The following is a 22,568-nucleotide window of genomic DNA, read 5'->3' on the forward strand; positions in this document are numbered from 1 at the left end:
GAGGGAGAGGGAGAGGGAGAGGGAGAGGGAGAGGGAGAGGGATGAAGGGATGTAGGAAAGAATCATGGAGGAGACAGAAGAAGAGAAGACAGTAAGGAGTGCAGGGTAGAGCTCAATTACTTTGATGATACGACATGCGCAAAGAAAAGCAAGGAGAGGGAGGGAGGGAGGGAGGGAGGGAGGGAGGGAGAAAAGGGGTGGTGAGAAGGATGGGGTTGAAGAGGAGAGGAGGGAGAACAGGAGGCGCGGAGAATAGTTTTCCTCCCAGCTGACCTTATGAGCAGCTCATCGATATCTCTATCCAGAGCAGCTCAACAACACGATGAAGCCGCGGGTGCCTAAGATGTCTATCCAACAAGCCAGTCCCCCTCGCCGAAATTTCCCGCTAGACAACGCAGCAGAGGCAACACAAGGAGGAAGGGAGGAGAGGAGGAGAGGAGGAAGAGGAGGAAGGGAGGAGAGGAGGGTGGGAGGGAGATGGAGGGTGGGAGAGAGCAGGTGAGATATGCGGCTGACTGAATGCCCAGGTGATTGTGGATGGGAGCAGGATCGAGTCGAAGGAGGACAAGAAAATCCGACGGCTACTCATGGAGGACTTTTCCTCCCTGCTCAGGGTCAGGCCTCCTCCTCCTCTGCTCGTGTGAATGACAAGGATGGCAGGGGGGAGATTTGAGATCGCCGAGCCGCCTCAAGCGGCTGAAGAGGATCTCGAGGCTGAGCTCGAAGAAGGAAGAGGACGAGAAGCAGACGGAAGTTCAGAAGAAACCGGAAGATGCAGCACGGAGGGTAACTGCTACCCTTGTCTTCCCAGCAAGACCGCCCAAGACGGCTCCACCCACTCACAGTCTGACATTCCTGCCGGAGGAAAGTCGCCAGCAGCTCATCGATCAGCTAAAGGACGAGTGGGAGGGGCACAACAGGATGCTACAAAGATATTCTCTGAGCCTTAATTACCTCGACTCCATTAGCAGAGTGAGTCTCCCCCTCTACCCCCCCCCTCCTCCTCCTCCTCCTCCTCCTCCTCCTCCTCCTCCTCCTCCTCCGCAACCCTTATGGTTGACTTGGGCGCAGGTGAGAAAGCGGGAAGAGGCTGAGCACAACATGAAGCTGATTGAGGACAAGATCAAGCTCCTGTCCCACCAGGTCTTCCTTCCCCTTCTACCTGCTGACCCTGACCGCCTTCACAGAACATCATCATCCACGACCAGCCGCCCAGCGTCCGCACCCGCACCCGCACCCGCATGCGTTCCTGATCCTTCTGTACCGCCCACAAAAACCTCGTCCTTGTGTCGTCCTCTTCTCAATGAATAAACTTGTCCTAGCTGGGTTGGTTGTGCAGTCTCCTCCCAACGAGGTACATAGAGTCCCTCAGCGAGTCGTGCAGCTGCCCCAGCACGCTCCTCGTCCTCCTCATCCCCATGATAGTCACGTACACCATCGCTCCTCCTGGATACATCACTCGCCAGTACCAGCTGCAGCACCGCGCCCCGAAACCTGCCATGCTGTCAGCTGCGTCCTTGTACCTCACTACTCCCTCCTCGCACTCGAAAAGTACTCCGGCCCTCCTCCCTCTTCCCTTACTCTTCTCCTCCTCTCGCTCTCTTGTTCGTACTCACCAAGGACAGGCATCAGCCCCCAAGCAAGCGCATAAGGGACTGCAAGGAGCATGGAGAAAGCGGAGAGGAGGGGGACGGCGAGGCTCCTCATGACCCAGGAGAGCCGCACGTTGCGCAGGCCCATCTGCTTCAAGTGCTGCAGCTTCTCACTCCAATGCGGCGCGAGGGAAGGGATGGCGAGCAGGACGCGGACGGTCACCTTGAGGACGAGAAGTCCCACCATCCAGTGCAGGAGGCCATGGAAGGCAGGGGCCTGATCCCATCCAACCCGCAGCATGAGGGTGAAGACGAGGTCGAGAAGCAGTCCGAGGAGGAAGGGAAGGAATCCTCCGAGAAGCAAGAAGATACATGCGAGCTCGAGCCCCTGCAAAGCCTGTGAGTCCTATGATACGTGGACTTTTGGGAGAAGAAGAGGAGGCGGGGAGAAATGGGGGGAGGGGAAGGCGGGGGGAAAAGGAGGTGGTGGAGGCATCCGCCTTACCCGAAACATTGTTGAGATAGTGTTGCTAACAAACACGTCAAACTCATGCTGCTGGAGCTGAAGACGAAGTCTTGCCGTTCCTTCCCAGAGCCAAACTGCTCATCATGATCACCTTGAGCAGTGAACGACGAGGAGGGCGAGGAAAAGGATGAGGGAGAGGGAGACGAAAACGGTAACGACGAGGCAGATGAGGAGGAGGGAGAGGGGAGGAGGGGAATAAGAGAGACGGAACGAAGGGAGCAGGAGGAAGAAAGCTCACCTGTTGAGGAGAAGCCTATGGAATACGCGTACATGTCGTTGCATTCGTTCACACCCAGGACCGCGAGGATCTGACGGCCAACAAGGAGGGGGACGATGACGGAGAAGCCGCCGACCAAAGCGATGGACAAGCACGCGAGGTGCAGCATCAAAAGAGACTCTTTGAGGATAGACCGCTTCTCTCGGCCATCGCTCTGATCTTCTTGCAAGATGTCTGCCTCTGATGATCGCTCGTTGGCAGATGCTTGATCCTGCACGTGGTCCTGCGCCGGCTCCTCTGCCTGATCCTGTGCTCTAGCCCCCTCGTCAATCTGATCTTGAGGAAGGACGCGATCTCGGATGTCTAGCGCGGTTCCGACCGCCTCCAGCCATGCTCGTAGCAGCGTCTGCGGCAACCAGGTCACAAGGGACGGGAGGGAACGAACGGCTCTCACCTTGAAGAAATCGCGAGGAGCAAAGGTTTCCATAAGAAGAGGAAAGGAAATATGGAGCAGGAGAATGTAGGGTGGGACTTCAGCTATAGGGTTGTAGAATCTGAACCTCACAGGAAACAGACCAGGGAGCGCCTGAAGAGAGGAGAACGTCAAAACCAGGGAAAAACACACGAGCGGCCATCACCGCATCGGCAAGAGCAAGAGGAAGATGGATGAGGATGACGGTAAGGGGAAGGTAGAGGATTGTGCAGAGGACGATCCTCCTCGCATGCTTCGGGATCGGCTCGTCGATCAGATCTCGAAGAGGGTGTTCGATCGCATCCTCCGGGTTCCTCAAGAACCAGAGCACTTCTGGCTTGACAACTTCACGCAGCACAGCAACCAAGACTGCCACATGGACCATGAAAGCAACCCCGACTGCCCAGTGACTGCGAAACCTTGTCACTCTCACTCGTACCGGGAGATCAAAAATTACAGGAATTGAGAAGTGAAGAAGTTTTGCCGCATGTACTCCATCCTTTCCGCTCTCGTTGCACCTGTCAACTGCAGGGAGCAAAAGTCTAACCACCACCCGCATCCTGTTGGGAAGGCAACGAGCTCGATCAACAGGAGCACCGTGACCTGCTGATTCTGTCAGCTCAAGTGAAGAGGGAGCAAGCAGACTTTCCTTGATCAGGATCAGCGCATATCGAGTCATGCTCAGTACTTGGCGATGTAGAGGAGAATGAGGAGAAAACCATTCCTGCCTTGTTCCAAACACCAGCGAGACCAGGATTACATCCAGGAGGATGAAGATGATCGTTGCATATCCCGTCAAGAGCGTGACTCCGTCACCGTAGTATGCACTCTCTGCTTCCTTCTCCGTGAAGGTGATGTCGAAGAACACTTTCCAGTTGTGCTTGAACTATTCAATCAAAAAGTCAGCTAAACTGCAAAAATGCGACAGGTCTCATTCACCCATAGGATAGATCTTCCGATGCTGAAAGGAATGAAGGTGAGCATTCCAATGAAGATGGCGTTGGAAATCAAAACTGTAAGAAAGTTTTCCAGGATCAGAGGAAGGGGCCCATTGATCCCAATGAACTCCTCCAAGGGGATTTCCTCCCTTCCGTCCAAGAACCCAACAAGCGGGTCGTCGTTTTGGACCTCCTGATTCTCCACCTCTCGGATCGGGAAGTTTCTATCCGCTTCTTGGTTGAAGTTGACGTTATCATTCCTCATGTCAAACTCTTCGTTCCCTCCCGCGCCAAAGGGCTCTTCGGCTCCTTCCTCGTTCTCAGGTTCGAACTGGCGACGAGCAGGCTGAGCAAGGTTGAAGCGGTTCGGTGCTGGGATCCTGTACTGTTGGCGGTTGTGGAGGTGTTGATGAAGTCGTTCTTGACGGAGCATGTAATCTCGCAGAGCAGAGACTGCCAAGAAGACCGTGACGACCAGCAGAGACAGCAGGACCCCTTGCATCCAATCTGCCACGATGGCACCGACCTGCGCGTTCACCAAAAAAAATCAAACAAGAGCACGTCAGGGCAGACGTTCACTATCACCTGCATTCGATTGCGGAAGTGTGACAGTATGTACAGGGACCTCATAAAGTACAACCTACAGATCCACGACGTTCCAACGGGCAAGAACACGATCCATAGGAAGGCAATGAGATTCTGCAGGTGACATGTCATGCGAAGGGAAAGCAACGACCTGAGAAGCAGTGCAGGATACAACTCACCAGCCTCAAATACCAGATAACCTTCTTGAAAAGCACATCCAGCAACCCAGCGGTGAATTCATAGGGCGAAAGCCGTTCAGGAGCGTTGGGAGCATATACAGGTGAGAAAATGAATGGCTGATGGCAAAGTTCGCACTTAGTTGACCCTGTCCGCGCCAACCAGGCATCCAAGCACTCTTGGTGGACATATCGGATTGAGCCTGAGCATTTGCAGGGATACAACAGGACTCCGCACTCTACCCCCCCACGGCAGATGCGACATTCTAGATCGTCCTCGTGACAACCAGCATCTGACACCCTTGCATCGGATGAACCTTCATTGCTAGCTTTCTGAAATTGAAAATCTTCTGACATGTCGACCTCGTCGCGCTCTTCACTCTTGCAGGCGTGATCCCATTGGGAATCGTCTTCCACGGCATCCGAGTTCCGACTGCGGACATCCTGCGCATTGATGTCTGAATCATCATAATCGAGGCTGTTACTTGAGTGCGTATCATGGTACGACTGTGCAAACACTGGCTGTGCAAAAATCATCTGAGCAGAGTCCGTTTGCACATCGCTCTCTTCACTCTGTGTCAGGCGAGTGTTCTGCCACAGCATACCCCTCACTGCTGAATCAGAGAATCCTTCGGCAGTCGAATTGTTATCCTGCAAGGACATTCAAACTCTTGATTGATCTTCCTGGCAGAACATTCAATCTGAGCGAATTTTCCCGCAGAAAGCACTCATGTTGTCCTAGAGAACTTTAGACTGTGATGATTCACTTGTCATCCTCGGTCGTCCATTCGTGTAGGAACAACCTATGGCATGGTATCAGTGCAACTCCATGTATGATGTAAACGCATTATAACACAGAACATGCATTACTTCTGGTCCAGCACGATTGCAACCAGCAACTGAACAAACAGGAACATCGCAAAACAGCATGTGTTCCCATCTAACCTCTCAAGTTCAAATCGAGCATGATGGCTGTCCTCACGATTCAAGAAGCATCATCTTTGAGCAGATCTCAACCTATCGGTATCTTCTGACACTCTCGACCGAGCCAATCGACCTCTCCTTGCCTCCTCTCCTCACCTACCCAGTTTCTGAGTTTTCAACCAAATCTTGTGTTTGACCTCTATGCAATCGACATCTCAGGCTCCCTAATCACTTGCATCGCCTTTCAGCGGCTCTGTCCTCGGCTCTGTCCTCTCCGTGCAACCTTTCCATTGCCTGTAGCTCGATCCGTCATCATCTTATCCCTTCCATCTTCATCTGCTTCATTCCCTGCCTTTTGTCTACCAGCCATGTCGCAGCATCTCTCAACCCCTTGATACCATCTAGTTTTCCCAAGAATAATTTCACACATGCATAATGTTTTCAAATATTAATTTATTATTTGAAATTTAATCAAAATATTTGCATACAGTCGCTTTTTTTTTCCTAAAGTCGATATCCTTAGGCCGGGGCCCGGACCGCCGCCACAGGCCCCGGCGGCCAGGCGGGCGGGCCCGGCCCAGTCACTGAGTGAAACCTCGGCGGACGGTATACTTTTTACTCAAAGTTAAGTTAAAAATAAGTATACTACTACCGCCGCGCGTGATGATTGCGTGATCGGACGGTCCGATCTGTCAGCGCAGGCAAGTTTCCGTTCCGAACGTGACTGATTTGCGGTCCGAGCGACGGTGCCGGGCCTATTGAGCGGGCCCCCGGCCGCGGGTCCGATCCGAGCCGAGTGGGCCGGCCGCCGCCGCCGCCCCGGGGGCATCATCATAGTTGGGGCACTAGTAAAGTCACTGAGGCAAACGCCGGTGCCAGGCTGTCACACGAGTCGCTGAATCGAGACTGGTGATGACTTGAGACCCTCCCTCCCTGAACAAGTTGTGATCCGAGCGGGGTGGGGTGATATGAGTACCCGTATATTTTAGTCTTTGAACCCCTTCCTTGCCCAAGGGTACATGGGATATTCTATCAAATTCCTCTACGAGGGGTCAAAAAGTAATCTAGTTTTGGGTAGGGACATGTCAGCAAGATGGTGGTCCCCACCGGTTGGTCTGTGCTGGTTGATGGGTTTGATGACAGGGGGTAGGGGTAGGGTACTTGATCAACACTGATGGTATTCGGTACCGGTGTCCGTTAGAACTAGAATTGTAAGTACCTGGTTATACCCTTTCCTGGTAGGGGTACTTGTCGGTGAACCGGAGGGTGTATTCATAATGTATGGTGTCATCAAGGTCCTTGCTTATGGAGGGGGGTAGGATAGAAATTGGTAGGGTGGTGGCTCGTAGGGATACAATTAGCCACCAAAAGGTTGAGAGGGGAGGGGGTATTCCCGATGTGCGTGAGGAATAACAAGGGGTGGGGGTGAGCTCAAAATGATGGAGATATGGGTGGGGTATGGATACGCCGCAGTATAAAGAGTAGGGTGGGTGGAGCAGGTCGTAGAGACAGAGGATGGTGAAGGAAGTTGCGACTAAGGCAGAGTTCGACAGCATTATTGCGACAGACAAGGTGACATCATGTTGAGATGTTTCATGATTGAATGAGCGTGTTCTTAAACTCTTTATTATTGCTTCTCTACTTGAGTTTTCGACTCTTTGACTGTGATGTGCAGCCTGTTTTCGTTGATTTTTCTGCGACGTGGTGTGGACCATGCCAGAGGATTGGACCTGTTTTTCACAAGCTAGCTGATGAGTACGGCGACAAGTGCATTTGCATCAAGATTGATGTTGACGACAACGAGGTGAGTTTGGCAATTTCACTAACCTCAGGCACATGGTGACGAGATACTCTCCAGGAAACTGCGGCTGCTTGTGGAGTTGAGTCCATGCCCACTTTCCATGTTTACAAGGGTGGCAAGCTTGAGCACAAGTAACTTTTTTCTTATCATCCATAGTACTAGTAACACTGTGGGTCCAGGTTCACCGGTGCTGATGAGGGCACTTTGAGAGAGTGCTTCAAGAAGTACTGCTAGATCAAATCTGCTCAAACAAGTGTAAACGATTGCTTCGTATTGGGAGGCAGGGGTACTTGCCTACAGAACACAACTTGAAAATAAGTAAATAGCTTGTGATATTTCCTGGTTCTCAATTCTCATTGTGGTCGAACCTGCTTTTGGTGCACCCGACTCTAAAGGCTCGTCACCAGAAGCTGATCTTGCTCGCAATTCTTCATCTGACCATGGCGAGTGTGTTGTGAAATCATCCTTGAGTTTGAATCATAGCATAATATTGTCAACTTTTTGCTCGTGAAGCCCATTTCGAACCGTTGAACCAGATCTGCAATAACGGTTCTGAAAGTTCCCCTCAAAACTTCCCGAGTCCGTGTATTGGGTGACCGGAGGTACGGTATCGTAATCAGTAGTGTTGCCGCGGCCCGTCAAGGACAATCCGATGATCACTGGGAGACACTGTTGGCCAGGACCAAGAGGAACCAAACTTGAAGTTTCAAGTCAAGTTGCCAGCCGGGTCCCCGCATCAAAGCCTACATGATCACAGTGGCGCCTGCACTGTGCCTTTACCGACTGCTGCCCCCCAAACTTAACTGATATCTTCACTTAACTGCGCGCAGGACAATTCTCCTTTTACTCAAAGTTAAGTGAAAAATCATTACGAGGACAATTCTCCCGTGCTGTCCACAGGGCCCCGGTTGACTCATCCGGATTACCCGATCGGACAACGGAGGCTCTTGTTACTCAAAGTTAAGTTAAAAATCAGTACGAGGATAGACCCGTTGTCAACTTCAGATTCCTCGTGTGCTAGAATAGGAGGGGGTGGTCGTTTGTGCTCTAAGTACCCCTTCGAACATATGGAAGACTATGGGTATTCACAAGGGAAATGGATGGGGGAAAATCTATTTGTGTCATTTGAGGGGGTAGGGGGTGATGTACCATCTCGTCTTGCAAATAAAAATGAAGAAGATTTCAGTCAAAAATGAAAGCTCACATCTACATTTGACTCAGGCAGGGAAAGGAATGCAGGAGACCAAGGTAGACGTTGAGGGGCAGAGTGAGGGAGCGAGGGGGCAGGACGAGAAGGATGCGCAACAACGACGCCAACAACAGGGAGGACAAGAGCATGTCATACTGTGGGGTGGAGTGTGCGTGCATGCAGGAACGGGTGTGCCACTGAAGAACGAAGAGCTGAAGGCCACTAAACTCGACACGGGTGGCGACAAGGCGAGTCCTCGTCAAGAGAATGCGGATAAAGGTCTTGATGCATTAGTGGGTGGCGTATGCGTGAATGCGGTGAGTGGAAAACCGGTCAAGAAGGAGGAGTTGGGAGCTCTACACCTGGAAGAATTTCTCCCTTCATCTCACCGTTGCCCCTGTTGTGGCACTATGATCGGTGGGGCTGAGCGTGAGCAATCGATGTGTGACAATCAACGATGGAGCTGGAAAGGAGAGCCGATGTTCTGCTGCTTTTGTGCAAACTTGAAGGGATTGGGCAGTTTGAGCCATTTTGGATGTGAACTCTGTAAATCCCGGAGAAAACGATTCTACAAGAGGCAGTCTTTGCTCAACTCCAATTGCATTAATTGTGGCAAGCCTGGTAGTCAGCATGTGCCTGCTGATCCCAATGGAAGGGTAAAGTTTCACCTGCTCAAGTGTGTGTCGACTAAATGAAAAGACCTTTCTACCGGAGCTCGAAAAGAAATGTAAACTTCGCTCCGCGAGTGTAGTTCTCTTGCAGTGAAAAGTTTTAGATCCTGCATCCATTTGGAAAATTAAAACACGATGCAAAATTTACGATGAGCTGTCCGATCGAGTATAGACCGAGTACAAGATCGACTTTCGTTGTTCAATGACAAAGTGCATAGCATTGTACAACAGTTCAAACTGTGGAGGTGGGAACACAGTGAAAGGCCATCAATGCAGTAGATGAGTGAAACTTCAATAGGGAGCAGCGGCACTAAAGGGACAAGGAAGGATCTTTCCACTTTCGTTCAATTCATCCATGACACAGCAAGACTCTATTCCTGTGAGCTGCTGATAATCCCTTGTTTCTACTTCATAATTTTGCATTTGGCATGAGAACCTCGTTAATTGTTTCATCTCCAACCTGCAGATTCTCTACAAGTCAGGCATCAATAGGACTGAAAAACTTGAAACACCTCGTTGAGAGCTTCCCTGTCCCTCACACCAAGCAGGTAGAGGATGCCGTCTAGTCCGAGCGTGCTGATTCCCACTTTTGCCTGCGAAACGAACTTCAGAGCCTGGACAGCAAGCCTGACCGTCAAGTAGCAGTAGCAGCTCACCTGCTCTTTAACCTTCGGCTTTGCATGGAAAGCAACACCGAGCCCAGCGAGCTTGAGCATAGGAATGTCGTTGGCACCATCACCGACTGCAATAACTTGCTTAAGAGACAAGCCCTCCTTCTTCGCAATCTCCTGAAGCAGCTCTGCCTTCCTATTGCCGTCAACGATTTCTCCCTTCACTTCTCCTGTAAGTTTTCCATCCTTGAAGTCCAGCTCATTGGCGTGCACATAGTCGATTCCCAGCTTCTTCTGCAAGAAGCGAGCGAAGTAGGTAAAACCTCCTGACAGGATTCCAACCTTGTAACCCAACCTCTTAAGGTTAGCTATCAGCCTTGGAGCTCCTTCTGTGACAGGGAGTCCCTCAGCAATCTCCTGCAGGACATTCTCGTCCATCCCCTTGAGGAGTCTCATACGCCTCTTGAAGCTTTCCTTGAAGTCAAGTTCCCCTCGCATGGCTGCTTCTGTGATTTCTGCCACCTGCTTCCCAACATTTGCCTTCTTGGCCAGTTCATCAATGACCTGAACAAGCAATTACCGATCCGGCTACCCAGGATCGCGAAAGATTTACCTCGCACTGTATGAGAGTCGAGTCCATGTCGAAGAGAATGAGGCGCCTGTTTCTTCTATAGAGATCATCGTCCTACAGAAAGGGCAACATAAGGAAGGAAGCGACAGGAGATTCGAGTGGTAACAATGTCAAACCTGCACAGCGATGTCGACAGGTTGGCTGAGAGAGACTTTGAAGAGTTCTTCTCTCATTTGATCCACATTGCGAGGCTTTCCGCTGACCTTTCAAGAAAGTGAACAAGAGATTACCAAGAGAGAAATCGAATTACCTCGAACTGAAGGGCAGATCGTTGCCCTTTCACATTAGTGCTGAGGTATTCGTCAATGGTCAAGCGCTCCAGTCAGAAGGAACTCACGAATTGAGGCCCCGCAATGAAACTCGACCAGAAAGTCGAGTAATGCTGTCAATGTTCAAGTTGTTGTCGAAGATGATCTTCGTTACTGCCACCGACAGGCTCAACTACAACAACAACAATCGAGAGGCTAGTTCACCAATGGCAAGGTATTGTGCCTGGAGCCTCCTAGTGAGCAGAGTCACAGTGAAACGAGGCTTGGTTTGTTCGGCGACCCATCTTTCGTAATCAGGAGCAGAGATGGGAGTGAAATTGACTGGGTGTAGTCATCAAGAGTGTCAGCGCAAAGCAAGCTCTTGTAACACGGATCCCACCACCTGTGAGCCCCAGGTGATGTGCCATGAAGACGATCTCCTTCAGGACGTTCAGACCTGCGCGAACCTGTCATTGCTTGCAGAAACCTCTCACTCTCAGTGCCTGGCTCAGCCGGGGCCTCGATTAGCATGCCGAGAGACAGCATATCGTGGATCTCTGCAACCGTATTGACAAACTCATCAACACACGTCAGATGCGTCGGTTACCAGCTTGCCCGATGTCGAGGACGGTAACGTTGTGCTTGCCCATCGTCTCGGTCAGGGCTGCGGTGAGACCCGGGCGAGCTCTCTCGCCCTTCACTGTGAGAAGAAAAATTTCTCGGCGAGGCATTTTAGGACTCCCTCCAGACTGGAAATTGATTCAATGAACTGACGATTGAGACAGATCTTTGACATCTTCTACACGAACAGATCTTTGACATCTTCTACACGAACATAGATCAAAGTGTTGTGATGAATCATCAGCACTCAAAACCAAAATCCATGTGCACATTTCGCGATTTGCGTTACACCCCTGCCTCCTCACGATTAGTTGTTCTGCCTGTTCATACGCGTCCCTCTGCAGTAGTTCGCTCTTCTTCCTGCCTCGCAGTGCTGTTCTATTCTTTTTTGTTTTGTGTTTTGCACCCTTAAACATTTTCTCGTCATTTTGGCTGAAAGCGAAATGACGATCCCCTCCTCGTCTAATCTTGCTATATGATCCTGGCTTCACATCAATGCTCCACATCTTCAGATGGTATAGATTTCCTCTCTGATGATCATGACTTCTTTCATCAACGTCCTTGAGTCTCCTCCCGTTCTCTCTTTAACGTATCTCGTCCTCTCGCTTCATTCCTCCTCCTCACATCCTCTCCCCCCCTCTATTCCGCGGGGCCGCAAAAACGAGCACAAGAAGCCTCATTCGAACCTGTTTCCTGTGGGTGTTCTTTGTCATCAAAAGCTGAAAATAACTTCGTCTGTATTTCAAAACTTCTTTTTGATATTCAAATGTACAGGTTGAGTTATGCATGGTTGTGAAAATATGGCGCTGGTTCTTATCAGACAAGCGTGAGTTGGATTCCCTATTGACCGTTACGCTTGAGTGAACTCATAACCGTCTATATAGTTGTTGGCACCGAGCCAAACAACTAGGCTTCTACAGTTTTTTAATCAACAATTGGGGGATAAATAGGGGGTAGTTTTAGATGTATAAGGAGGGGTAGTAGCAGGGTACGGGTTTGCTCTGGTAGAAACTTCGGGCAAAGGGGTCACAAAATCTTCGATTTATTTCATTTAATTCTGTGACTTGTGAAAACATTGCTGTACTTTTCGAGAAAGGTGGAATAAATACATCACAAAAAGTCCCCTGCCGGTAACGACGATGTTTCCGGGAAATCTTGGTAGGGGTGGGTTATCTAAAATCATGGGTCATATTTGTCTTACAGGGGTATATGAAGCTCTCAATGGAAAATAATGGGGTACTTTTTGTAATGAATTACAATATTTAAGCACGGGTACATTTTTTTTGACAGGGGTGCTAGCGAACTAATTGTCAACAAGAGAGGGTGGGGGGTACTATTTGAGGGGTGGGGGTAGGGGAGGTGGCGCATCATGTCAGAGAGTGAACCATATGAAGGAACAGATGGAAGAGGGAGAGGGGCAGGGAGAGGAAGAGGAAGAGGAAGGTAGAGAGGGTAGTGGAAGGAAGGAAGCGCGGGGAAAGTGCGACAAGGCAGGTAGAACGTTGGCGAGCAAGCTGGGTGGAAGGGAAGGACTAACACTACTAGGGAAGATTGCAGCCTGATGTTTGGCTGTATGCTCATTGTCTTTGACCTGAGTCCAGGGTGTAATTGCTGAGGGAAAGAGATTTTGCCATGAATTTAATGTTCAAGCTGAGTGCTCTACAGGTGCTCTGGCCCGACGCATGGTTCAAACACCTTCCATGGATGGGATAAGATGAAGACAAGGGGAGACCCATATTCTGCCTGAAAATTAGAAAACATGTCGGATCCTATCTCACAGCTCGGGTCATGGTTTGGCCAAGAGAGAAATCAGAGCTTTGGAGAACTTCCGAGCAGGAGGAGCAGTGCACAGACAGTGGCGAAGGTGCCTGAGAAAGACAAGACCGAATGCTTCGGTGTCGGGCTAGCGTTCGAGATCGGGAGGGACAGCAGTCTGTTTGTGTCACAGCTGGACCCATCATGCTCTGCTGCTCGGTCAGGAGTGATCCAAGTGCATGACGAGATCTTGAAGATCGATGGGGAGTTGGTCGAGAAGCAGTCCCTGAACCTTCTCAAGTCCAGGGTGCTGGGCAGGCAGGGCAGCTTCGTGAACATGACGTTTCGACGCCTTACCGATCGAGGATTGTTCGTGTTCGAGGTTGAGCTGATGAGAGGGGCCGCAGAGTTCATCGAGATCGTCAGCCAGTGCAAGCTGATGACCAAGGAGAACAAGAAGCTGGTGGCTCAGATTCGAGAGTCCGAGCTGACGGCTGAGTCACACAGGGAGAACATGATGACGATGCTCAAGGATCTGCAGAAGTTCGAAGAGATTACAGCACAGTATCAAGCTCTTCAGAGGAGGGCGGAGGGGGAGAACGAGCGGCTGTCCAAGGAAGTGGCTCAGCTCAGGCAGCTCCTTGCGGATCGAGGGGAGCAAGGCGACCAGGTGTGTCCGGCAGGAGGAGGATTGCTGGTTGACGATCTGGCCAGGACTTGAAACAGCGCGAGGAAGTAGAAGCTCGTCTGCTAGCGGAGGTCCCTGCATGTTCCTCCGACGGATGTGACTGACGATGAAGCAGAGGAAGGAGTTGGAGTTGTTCTATCAAGGAAGAGAAGAGGAGCTCAAAAGAGAGGTACTCCAAGTCTTCTCTTCATGGCCATCCTGCTGGACAGCCGTGACCTGTGTTTCAGGTTCAAAGCCTCCAGGCCGTCATCAGAGACATGCAGGCAGCAAGGGAGAGGAGTCAGCAGGAGCAGCAGCAGCTTCTGCAGCACGAGCAGGAGCATCGAGGGCTCACCGCGGAGCTCGAAGAGCTGAGAACTGCGAATAATAATTTGACCGCTAGAGTTGTCAAGATGAATGAGGAGATGACGTCCAAGAGGCTGCAGGGGGCAGCTCGGGAAGAGCACATGCTGGATCAGATCAGGCAGGCGGAGCGAGAGAGCTCGTCGTTGAGGAAAGAGATCGAAGGAGTGAAAACTCAGCTGGAGTTGACGAGGTTGGAGCTGAAGGAGAAGGAGTTGGAGGTAGCGAGGATGAACAGCGGGAGCCAGGAGGAGATGAAGACGTTGGCCGCCAAGCATGACAAGTCGCTGTCCAAGATCGTCAAGTTGGAGGAGGAGATCTGGAGCAAGAAGTCGGAGCTGCAGGCGTTCGAGCAGAGGATAAGGCTTCTGACGGAGAAGACGGAGACCGTCGGATCGGAGAGGGACGAATGGAGGAGAAGGTTTACCAATATGGAGGAGAAGAACAAACACCTCATGATCGAGCTAGAAGCGACCAAGTCAGAGGCCAAGAGGACGGTCGCGGAGGTCGTCAAGGAAAAAGACATTCACATCTCCAGCCTCGAAGAGGAGGTGGAAACTCTGCGAGCAGACAAGGACAGGATCAAGGTGCTCAGCAGCCGCACCCGCCAGGAGCTCTTCCAGCAGCGCGAGAGGACTGAGAGCCTGGAGGAGGAGGTGCGGCGGCTAGGCGATCTGATGCAGGAGGAGCAGGAAGGGAAGAAGAAGCTCTCGCAAGAGATCTCCCTCCTCGTCCGCCAACTCGACGAGCTCCGCGATCGCTCGTCCTCCATGATGGTGGATGAGAGTCGCTCGCAGCTGGCTGCGATGCAAGAGGAGCTGGCGAGAGAGCGACAGTCGCGTCAGGAGGCGGAGGAGAGGCTCCTCACTGCTCTCCTGGAACGAGAGGAGGTTGTTGAGAGCAAGGATCAGGTCAAGGTGGAGCTGACAAGCAACAAGCAGCTGGTCGAGGCGCTTCACGGGGTGGGAGAGCTCCAGGTGAAGCTCTCAGAGGACATCGCCATCTTCCTTGATAGCCTCGACCTCGCCCATCAGCCCTCCTGGTCGCCACTGGAGGAGGAGCAGAAGAAGCCCTCCTGGTCCCTGTGGAGCTCGGATCACTCCGCATCTGTGCTTGAACTGCTGGGCAAGCAGGAGGCAAGCATGCTCGTGCTCTCCAGCAGCCTCGGACAAGCTGACTCGTCCTGCGAACGACTCGCCCAGCTCACTCGCCAGCTGCACGAGTCCTTCGAGTCTCAGGGAAGCCTGAGATCCACCGCGAGAGTGAGGCAGGAAGAGGAGACGGCGGGGGAGGAGAGGGGAGGCGAGGAGCCGTCAAGTAGTCCCATGGACAGCTTGAACCATGTTGGGGAGGGAGGAGAGGAGAATGGAACGGATGTGGGCGGGGTGGCGGTGGAGGAATCGAGCGGCGCGCGTGACAGTCAAGTGGGTCGCTTCTTAGTTAACGGCTTCAAGGTGAAGGAGGACGATCAGTTGAAGCCTGTTGTGGAGATCCTCCGCTCCGTACCGAAGCGAGGATGCCTGTGGAAAGGAGTGCGAAAGAGTTCCAAGCTGAATTTCAGCGAAGGAGAGTCAAATTGCGTGTATCTGCTACCAGAGCAGGAAGAAGATGAAGGAACTTGTGCTCCCGTCAGCAGCTGGCGGACTTCCCTCGATGTAGAGGTAACGAACTTGATTCTTACGGCAGTTTTCCCTTCTCTCACTCCCCGCTCCCTTCCCTCTGCTTCTCACTATCACCCCCCCTCCTCACCTCTGCGCTTGCTCGAGTACTGGCGCCTGCCTTGTCCTTGATTTCTACTGCCCATGAATACTTGAGGCAGGAAGAGCTGGAAGTGGCCGAGGAGGAGCTTGACCAGCTTGTCCGAGAAAACACTCGCGTGAATGCAGGCTCTTCCTACAGCTTCTGCTGAGTCTTTTGCGCCTCCTCCATGTTTGTCCTACCGGCATACTAACAAGAAAGAATAGTCTATTAACAATCTCTACTTCTCAACACTGCTTCTCACTGTACAACTGTGTTGCGAAACTGTACATAAGACTTGTGCAGCCCCGACTTGAGGCTGTACATGTCGTGCAAGATCACCTTGACAGCCGCGCGTTAGAGGAGCAGACGGGCGAGAAAAAGACAAGGAAGAAACAAGTAGCCACGACGATCAGCGAGCCAGACGGCAGGAGCAGGACGGGGGAGACAGCTTACCTGCATCTCACAGATATGACGATGGAGACCTTCGGTTGTCTCCCACTCGCTCAGAGGAACCAGCATGCAGCTGTTCATGATCGAGCTCTTGATGTACCCCACCTGCTCAACCTCAGATCGTAGGACAGCTCAGGCGACAATGTCCTACCTCCACACAAACGCACACATCGCGATACCCGACCGTCTCATGCTTGTTGTATGCGGGATCATACCTGCGGTGAAGATGAGGAGGAGAGGAGAGGAGGTGCGTGTCGTCAGCTCACCTGTTCTTGATGCATGTGATGCTCATGAACTTCTTGCTCAGCTCCACTCCCTCTCCCTCCGACTCCTGCGGACACGAGACTCTCAGACGACTGTCGGTCGGCCCCCAAGACCAGCACAAGCTCACCTCAGCCCCATCAGGCTGCACTTTCCCCCTGTGCGGGAACCGCTTCTCGTACCCGAACGCAACCTCCGACGTCCTCATCAGATGCTCCACCCACCGCGTCAGCTCCGTCAGGTCCTTCACCACAATGCTGCACCGCACGAGGTCCGTGAGCTTGGAGCAGTCTCGCTCGTAGGACCGCACGACTTTCTGCAGAGCGCGCGAGCATGTCTTGATGTTTCCCTGCTTCACCACTCCGTGCGCGTTCCACCGAGCCACGAAGTCCTGGAAAGGACCGCTCAGCTGCTGCGCTTCTTTGTACAAGAGCTCGATGTCGTTAGATCTTTGCCCCATCTTGAGACGTTTGGAGATGCGGGGTTTGTACAGACCCATCAGGATCATCGCCTTCCGACCGAGGCCTCGTCGTTCTGTCTGCCGCGCAACGAGTAGGAGGGAGTTGACTTGTCTGGTGAGCTGATACAAACGTTGTAGCATGTCGGCTTCGTTGCGTCTCATCCTGTTCCACGCCTCGCTGAACGCATTTGATTTTTCCTCCAGCTCCTCGTAGATCGCACGAAGCTTCAAGTAATACATCACAGGCATGGAAATGGCAAGACCAAGCAACACGGTGCCGTACACGTAGAACAAGTAAATGGCCCACTGAGCGTTCTGCGCGAAGGTGGTGAAATAGAAGCAGTATGCTCCCTGGAGGAAAAAGACAACGACATAGAAGTACTGCTGTCTGACATGGGCAAAGAAAAGCCCTACCCAGATAAAGGCCGAAGTAGAAAGACTCCAATACCCATGACAAACAGAGCCGATGCCATTGCCTTGGAATTCACATTGTATGAAGTCCAACATGGCGCAGATGACGTACATGAAGGAAACCAGCCAAGCCGTTGAGATCAGAATACGCCCTCCATTCAACGGCGTATTCCTGCGTGCCGCCATGATTCCCATGACGTAACACATGGCCCAGAAGATGGAGATGGCTGGATCAGCCAACACTGACCATCGCAACACTTTGGGCTCGACAGGAACGTTGTTATCTGCTTGAAATAGCCAACGCCGTGTTCCAGTCAAGCCTTGTATCTCGTATGATGCAAAGATCAGGTAAATCATGCTCAAGCAACTGATGATGATCTGAGTAGGGGACTTGAGTAAACCAGTCTCAATGGCGTTGGAAGTCATCATGGCGAGCCACTGGTTGGCTTCGATGTCTCGATATCGCTCAAGCCGAGACTTGAGGCTTTGAAAGCGCATCTCTGACCTCGCCAGGGTCACCGACTGCTTCAGCGCATCCATCGTCTGCTTGTTAAGCACAATGCTGTTGAAGTCTGGTAGCTCATACTCCACGCAGCTGTGCAGGCGTACGAAATCGTGCAGGTCCAAGTCAATCGCGCTGCGCAGCTGCTGTAGCGAGCTGATCCCCATGAGCGCGAGGATCTGCCTCAGGTCCTCCAGCAGACCCACAGACCTCAGCCACTCAATCATCTCCGAGGACCTCGGTCGATGCATGGTGAAGTCACTTTGAATCTTGAGGCTTTTCTTGTCCCAGACAACCTTTACCGTCTCCATCAGAAAGGTCGCAGCATGCCAGGCAAACGATGAGTCTGACCCTTTGAGCACCAAGAACGAGGTCCTCAGATCCATCATCGGGAGGGTGAAGGCGTACTCTGACTGGCAAGACTCTCGTTCTTGTGGAGGCAGCAGGATTACAATCGCATCCTTGACTGAGATGTCAGCGATGACCTGGAAGTGCTTGTCGTTGTATATGCCCATCTTCTGGATGATTACCTTGGCTCGTTCGATGGTCTTCGTGGATGGTGCATGGCTCAAGGCGTTGATCATAGAGAAGGGAAAGTCGTCCGACCCAGCAGATCTGTCATCGACGAAGATGGGAGCGATCGCACGAATCCACCCAATGTTGTTGTACAGGAAGTAGATGGCTAGGATGATGTGTAAAAGGATCTCGCTCGACTCATCTTTTCCTTCCTCGGGGCGGATCGAAAGCAGTTTGTTCAAGGTACCTGTGCCCGTGTCATCAAGACTAACGAAAGGTGCGAAGAGGAGGCTGTTGGTGGAGCACAAGCAGTTGTCCAAGTAATGCGCCTTGCTGACAGCCGGGAGACATTCGAAGTCCAGGTACGTCTTCTCATTCGAAAACCTGTCGAACTCAAAATCTTCACACGTCTGTGTGGGCTTGTGCAGGAGGAAGGAGAAGGGCAACTGGCTGGAGAGCATGTGGAAGTTCTTGTGTATCTCCTTCTGCCTCTGGACGCCCTGCCATTGAGTATCTCCCTGATCTGAGCCTGCCGACGGGGAGGCATTCTGGCTGACATGACTGTACAGCTCAGAGTGCGACCTGAACAAGAGAAAATAATCTGTGAAGAGACCGAAGTCCGAGCCAAACACAGTATGCTCCTCCATGGCAAGGATGAAAGCTTTAGGGGCTCCGATGTAACGGGCGAATCAAGAAATGAAGTATCATGGCGGGGTATGGTCAGGTATCGTGAATTCTTTCACCGTGAAGAGTGGAGGGGTTCGAAGAAGTAGCCTAAGGTTACGTGATGGACTCTTGCGCACTGCTGATTGCCTTGCACATTGTTACTGCCAGTCCCGACCGACATGGAAATCAGATTTCTGCATCAAGCCGTATCCAGAAAAAGCACCAAATCTGAGTTTGTATGAGAAGGGGTACACATGCAGTTTCTTGCTGAAAACATTGCCACTGCCTCTGAGGTCGTTTGACCTACGGATGGCCACAAGGATTCGCAATTTGAGATAGAGATGGGGCAGTAAGTTAAGTCTGTCTTGATATCGACCGTTTTATGATCCACAGAACTAAATCTTCTCTCCAAATGGATCTTGTTGAACTTGGATCGCTCAGGGGTACAGGGTGGGGTTTGCACAGCACGAATATAGCTACCCGGATACACAGAACTGGTTAGATAGAGCCAAGGAAATGAGGAATAGGAAACACAGACGATGATATGAAGCCACTATGGTCAGAGAGGAGGGGCGAGAAAGGCTCCGTCATGATGTTGTTCCGGCCGCTCCATCATGCGGAGCATAGCTGGTGATGAACTGACCGCTGTATGGGGGTAGGGTACAATCATCTTTTTTTGTACCTAGGTGGGTGGTGATGCACGAAACGATGTACCGGTGCTTATCTATGATATTTTACAGAAATTATTACGGTAGGGTACTCTTGAAAAATCAACCATCACACGTTGTTTCGATAGTAAAAGGGGTAGGGTGGACTACCCTACCTCTTCTCTGTCTCCTGCGGGAAGCCTCATTCGGTTTACTTTACCACTGAGTTTAACCCCACCCCACCCATCGAAATAACGCACTACTACCCCAATGAACTAAGTACCCCTTAAAACACACTACCCCACTAGATTACATGTTGACAATCCACCCCTCCAAGACTTGCGACCTTACCCTACCCCCTAGTCGACACTGTGTAGTCATCTTGTTGCTAAATGGACCCCTTTTAAATCCCACTTCTACCCACCCTTTTCCCAACTTTTTCATCCCTTTGGTACGCCTATGGATTTTGTGGAAGGAGTCATCAAGAGATCACCCATGTCAAGGTACCCACCCCTTCTGCATACCACCTACCCAAGTCTCACGTCGGTACAAATTGGATTGTCTCTTCCAACCTACAGGGATATCTTGTATCTGGGGTACCCTATAAACCTCCGCCACCACCCCCACCCGCCGTTACACCCCACCCCACCACATCGAAATTTCATGCGCAGTTTGTGGCTCGACTCAGGCCGCCAGTAGTAGGAGTCATATTGAAGGAATCGAACACCAAGGTGGGACGTGACCGCAGGTCAAGGGTGTTGGACAGGGGTGGGGTACTAATATTGGTGGTGGTACGGGCTCGAGAGCCAGAGGCCGATGCCACCAAAACAACACAGGATGGGGTGGGTTATAAAGGCATGCATCGCGCCGTGATAGGAGGATTATTTTAAAATTATTTACAATTAAAAAATGATTTATTCAAGATCTGAGGCTCCAAAAAGCACCTTTTCCCATCAAGGAGTCAACGGGTGGATGGTGTAATTTTGCTGTTTTGATACCGGTGGCCCAAAGTTAATTGTCAGGAGGGAAACAATTCAGGTGGTTTCGTGGAGGACCCCGAAATCATCTTCAATTTTCATACGAACTTTACAATTGTCAGCACACCGTCACAACAATACAATAATGGGCCTCCTAAAACATAGCCGCCGGCCCGGCGCCGGGGCTCCGACTCCGGCCGCCCGCGCGGCCGGCCCAGGGGGTCCGACGGCGATCGGGCCGATCATCCGATCGGCGGACTCGATCGGACCGGGCGGCCACGCCGCCGCCCGGGATGCCGCAGTGACTCTCAGCCGGCCCGGTGCCCCCCCAGGCTTCCGATGATCGGCTCAGCGGCTCCGAGTCAGTCCACTGGGTGGCCAGGCTCAGGCTCAGGCCACTCAGTGAGTGGCAGCCGGGGCAAGGTGACCGGGGCCGGGCCGGCCGGGCGGCGGGCGACTGCGTCACCCGGCGGGCCGAACGCCGGGTGCAGTCACGGTGACGGCGGGCCGGGTGCCGGTGCCGCTGAGTGGCCGCGTGGCCCTGCGGCGGACCGTTCCGAGTCCGGCCGAACTTCATCAGTCCGATCCTGGCACGGTGGCCCATCACCGTGGCACCGTGAGGCCCGGCCGAGTCGGTAACTAAGTTGAAACCTTTCGAGTCTCAAAATGCAAAAGACTAATCAGCCCGGCCCCCCCCCCGGCCCGGGCCCACGGTGGTTCGGAGGGCCGTAAACTACTCTTGGACCCGGGTCGTATCACTCCGAATTTTCCACCCCCTAATGTCCATGATACTACCCCACCTTTCTGCTATGAAAACTATATATAATAATTGTCCTGTTCGCCACCCCCATTCATAGCCAGACAGCCACCCACCCGGGAGTACACCTGCTGGCATACAACCGACTCCTCGAACACCTCGTACCCTATGGCGAGCATATGTGGTTTGCCTTCCCACTGCTCTACACACGCACATCCTTGTACCGAGTCCCCTATGCTTGCAACTGCTCGTGCTTGATATCATCGCCTGCCTCTGACGTCCATCCATGCTAACATCTGACCACAAACAGATTGAGATACATCTCCACATTAATCCTCAAAGCCTCTTATGAGAGAGATATACAATACCTGACCATACCCCGCCATGATACTTCATTTCTTGATTCGCCCGTTACATTGGAGCCCCTAAAGCTTTCATCCTTGCCATGGAGGAGCATACTGTGTTTGGCTCGGACTTCGGTCTCTTCACAGATTATTTTCTCTTGTTCAGGTCGCACTCTGAGCTGTACAGTCATGTCAGCCAGAATGCCTCCCCGTCGGCAGGCTCAGATCAGGGAGATACTCAATGGCAGGGCGTCCAGAGGCAGAAGGAGATACACAAGAACTTCCACATGCTCTCCAGCCAGTTGCCCTTCTCCTTCCTCCTGCACAAGCCCACACAGACGTGTGAAGATTTTGAGTTCGACAGGTTTTCGAATGAGAAGACGTACCTGGACTTCGAATGTCTCCCGGCTGTCAGCAAGGCGCATTACTTGGACAACTGCTTGTGCTCCACCAACAGCCTCCTCTTCGCACCTTTCGTTAGTCTTGATGACACGGGCACAGGTACCTTGAACAAACTGCTTTCGATCCGCCCCGAGGAAGGAAAAGATGAGTCGAGCGAGATCCTTTTACACATCATCCTAGCCATCTACTTCCTGTACAACAACATTGGGTGGATTCGTGCGATCGCTCCCATCTTCGTCGATGACAGATCTGCTGGGTCGGACGACTTTCCCTTCTCTATGATCAACGCCTTGAGCCAAACGCCATCCACGAAGACCATCGAACGAGCCAAGGTAATCATCCAGAAGATGGGCATATACAACGACAAGCACTTCCAGGTCATCGCTGACATCTCAGTCAAGGATGCGATTGTAATCCTGCTGCCTCCTCAAGAACGAGAGTCTTGCCA

General features: G+C 52.1%; 6 protein-coding genes across 6 annotated transcripts in view; 3 read left to right on the forward strand and 3 right to left on the reverse strand.

Moving 5' to 3' along the window:
* GUITHDRAFT_100459 (hypothetical protein) overlaps positions 1 to 1,253 on the forward strand; it is a gene marked incomplete at both ends in the record, with an annotated part of 2,817 nt that extends 1,564 nt beyond the window's left edge. Inside the window, 4 exons of the mRNA XM_005841134.1 lie at positions 528 to 614; positions 661 to 972; positions 1,072 to 1,143; positions 1,188 to 1,253. Coding sequence (XP_005841191.1) covers positions 528 to 614; positions 661 to 972; positions 1,072 to 1,143; positions 1,188 to 1,253 — 537 coding nt within the window. The remainder of the gene's footprint in view (positions 1 to 527; positions 615 to 660; positions 973 to 1,071; positions 1,144 to 1,187) is intronic.
* A 65-nt stretch (positions 1,254 to 1,318) lies between these two features.
* On the reverse strand, positions 1,319 to 5,311 carry GUITHDRAFT_160839 (hypothetical protein; the record flags this gene model as incomplete). The annotated part of the gene is made up of 11 exons (XM_005841135.1): positions 4,510 to 5,311; positions 4,331 to 4,444; positions 3,747 to 4,271; positions 3,496 to 3,693; positions 3,355 to 3,410; positions 2,974 to 3,325; positions 2,790 to 2,921; positions 2,357 to 2,741; positions 2,098 to 2,192; positions 1,617 to 1,980; positions 1,319 to 1,494 (listed from the first exon to the last, which is right to left on the reverse strand). Exons 1-11 carry the CDS (start codon positions 5,167 to 5,169, stop codon positions 1,319 to 1,321), a joined length of 3,057 nt encoding a protein of 1,018 aa, XP_005841192.1. The 5' UTR covers positions 5,170 to 5,311.
* A 1,623-nt stretch (positions 5,312 to 6,934) lies between these two features.
* On the forward strand, positions 6,935 to 7,566 carry GUITHDRAFT_150187 (hypothetical protein). The gene is made up of 4 exons (XM_005841136.1): positions 6,935 to 7,002; positions 7,106 to 7,234; positions 7,289 to 7,362; positions 7,411 to 7,566. The coding sequence occupies exons 1-4, from the start codon at positions 6,946 to 6,948 to the stop codon at positions 7,463 to 7,465; spliced, it is 315 nt and encodes a 104-aa protein (XP_005841193.1). The 5' UTR covers positions 6,935 to 6,945; the 3' UTR covers positions 7,466 to 7,566.
* Positions 7,567 to 9,500: 1,934 nt separating this feature from the next.
* On the reverse strand, positions 9,501 to 11,312 carry GUITHDRAFT_132604 (hypothetical protein; the record flags this gene model as incomplete). Its single annotated transcript, XM_005841137.1, has 11 exons — positions 9,501 to 9,551; positions 9,604 to 9,684; positions 9,748 to 10,266; positions 10,316 to 10,387; positions 10,450 to 10,536; positions 10,584 to 10,623; positions 10,671 to 10,755; positions 10,807 to 10,923; positions 10,985 to 11,038; positions 11,076 to 11,138; positions 11,189 to 11,312. The coding sequence occupies 11 exons, from the start codon at positions 11,310 to 11,312 to the stop codon at positions 9,501 to 9,503; spliced, it is 1,293 nt and encodes a 430-aa protein (XP_005841194.1).
* A 1,553-nt stretch (positions 11,313 to 12,865) lies between these two features.
* GUITHDRAFT_160841 (hypothetical protein) lies at positions 12,866 to 15,954 on the forward strand. Its single transcript, XM_005841138.1, has 5 exons — positions 12,866 to 13,627; positions 13,672 to 13,716; positions 13,761 to 13,814; positions 13,873 to 15,648; positions 15,807 to 15,954. Exons 1-5 carry the CDS (start codon positions 12,962 to 12,964, stop codon positions 15,894 to 15,896), a joined length of 2,631 nt encoding a protein of 876 aa, XP_005841195.1. The 5' UTR covers positions 12,866 to 12,961; the 3' UTR covers positions 15,897 to 15,954.
* Positions 15,937 to 17,679, reverse strand: GUITHDRAFT_150189 (hypothetical protein). The gene is made up of 5 exons (XM_005841139.1): positions 16,569 to 17,679; positions 16,444 to 16,508; positions 16,329 to 16,392; positions 16,181 to 16,282; positions 15,937 to 16,066 (listed from the first exon to the last, which is right to left on the reverse strand). The coding sequence occupies exons 1-5, from the start codon at positions 17,145 to 17,147 to the stop codon at positions 15,986 to 15,988; spliced, it is 891 nt and encodes a 296-aa protein (XP_005841196.1). The 5' UTR covers positions 17,148 to 17,679; the 3' UTR covers positions 15,937 to 15,985.
* Between the last annotated feature and the right edge of the window lie 4,889 nt (positions 17,680 to 22,568).

This window comes from Guillardia theta (genome assembly GCF_000315625.1).
Source record: "Guillardia theta CCMP2712 unplaced genomic scaffold GUITHscaffold_4, whole genome shotgun sequence".
Classification (NCBI taxonomy): Eukaryota; class Cryptophyceae; order Pyrenomonadales; family Geminigeraceae; genus Guillardia; species Guillardia theta.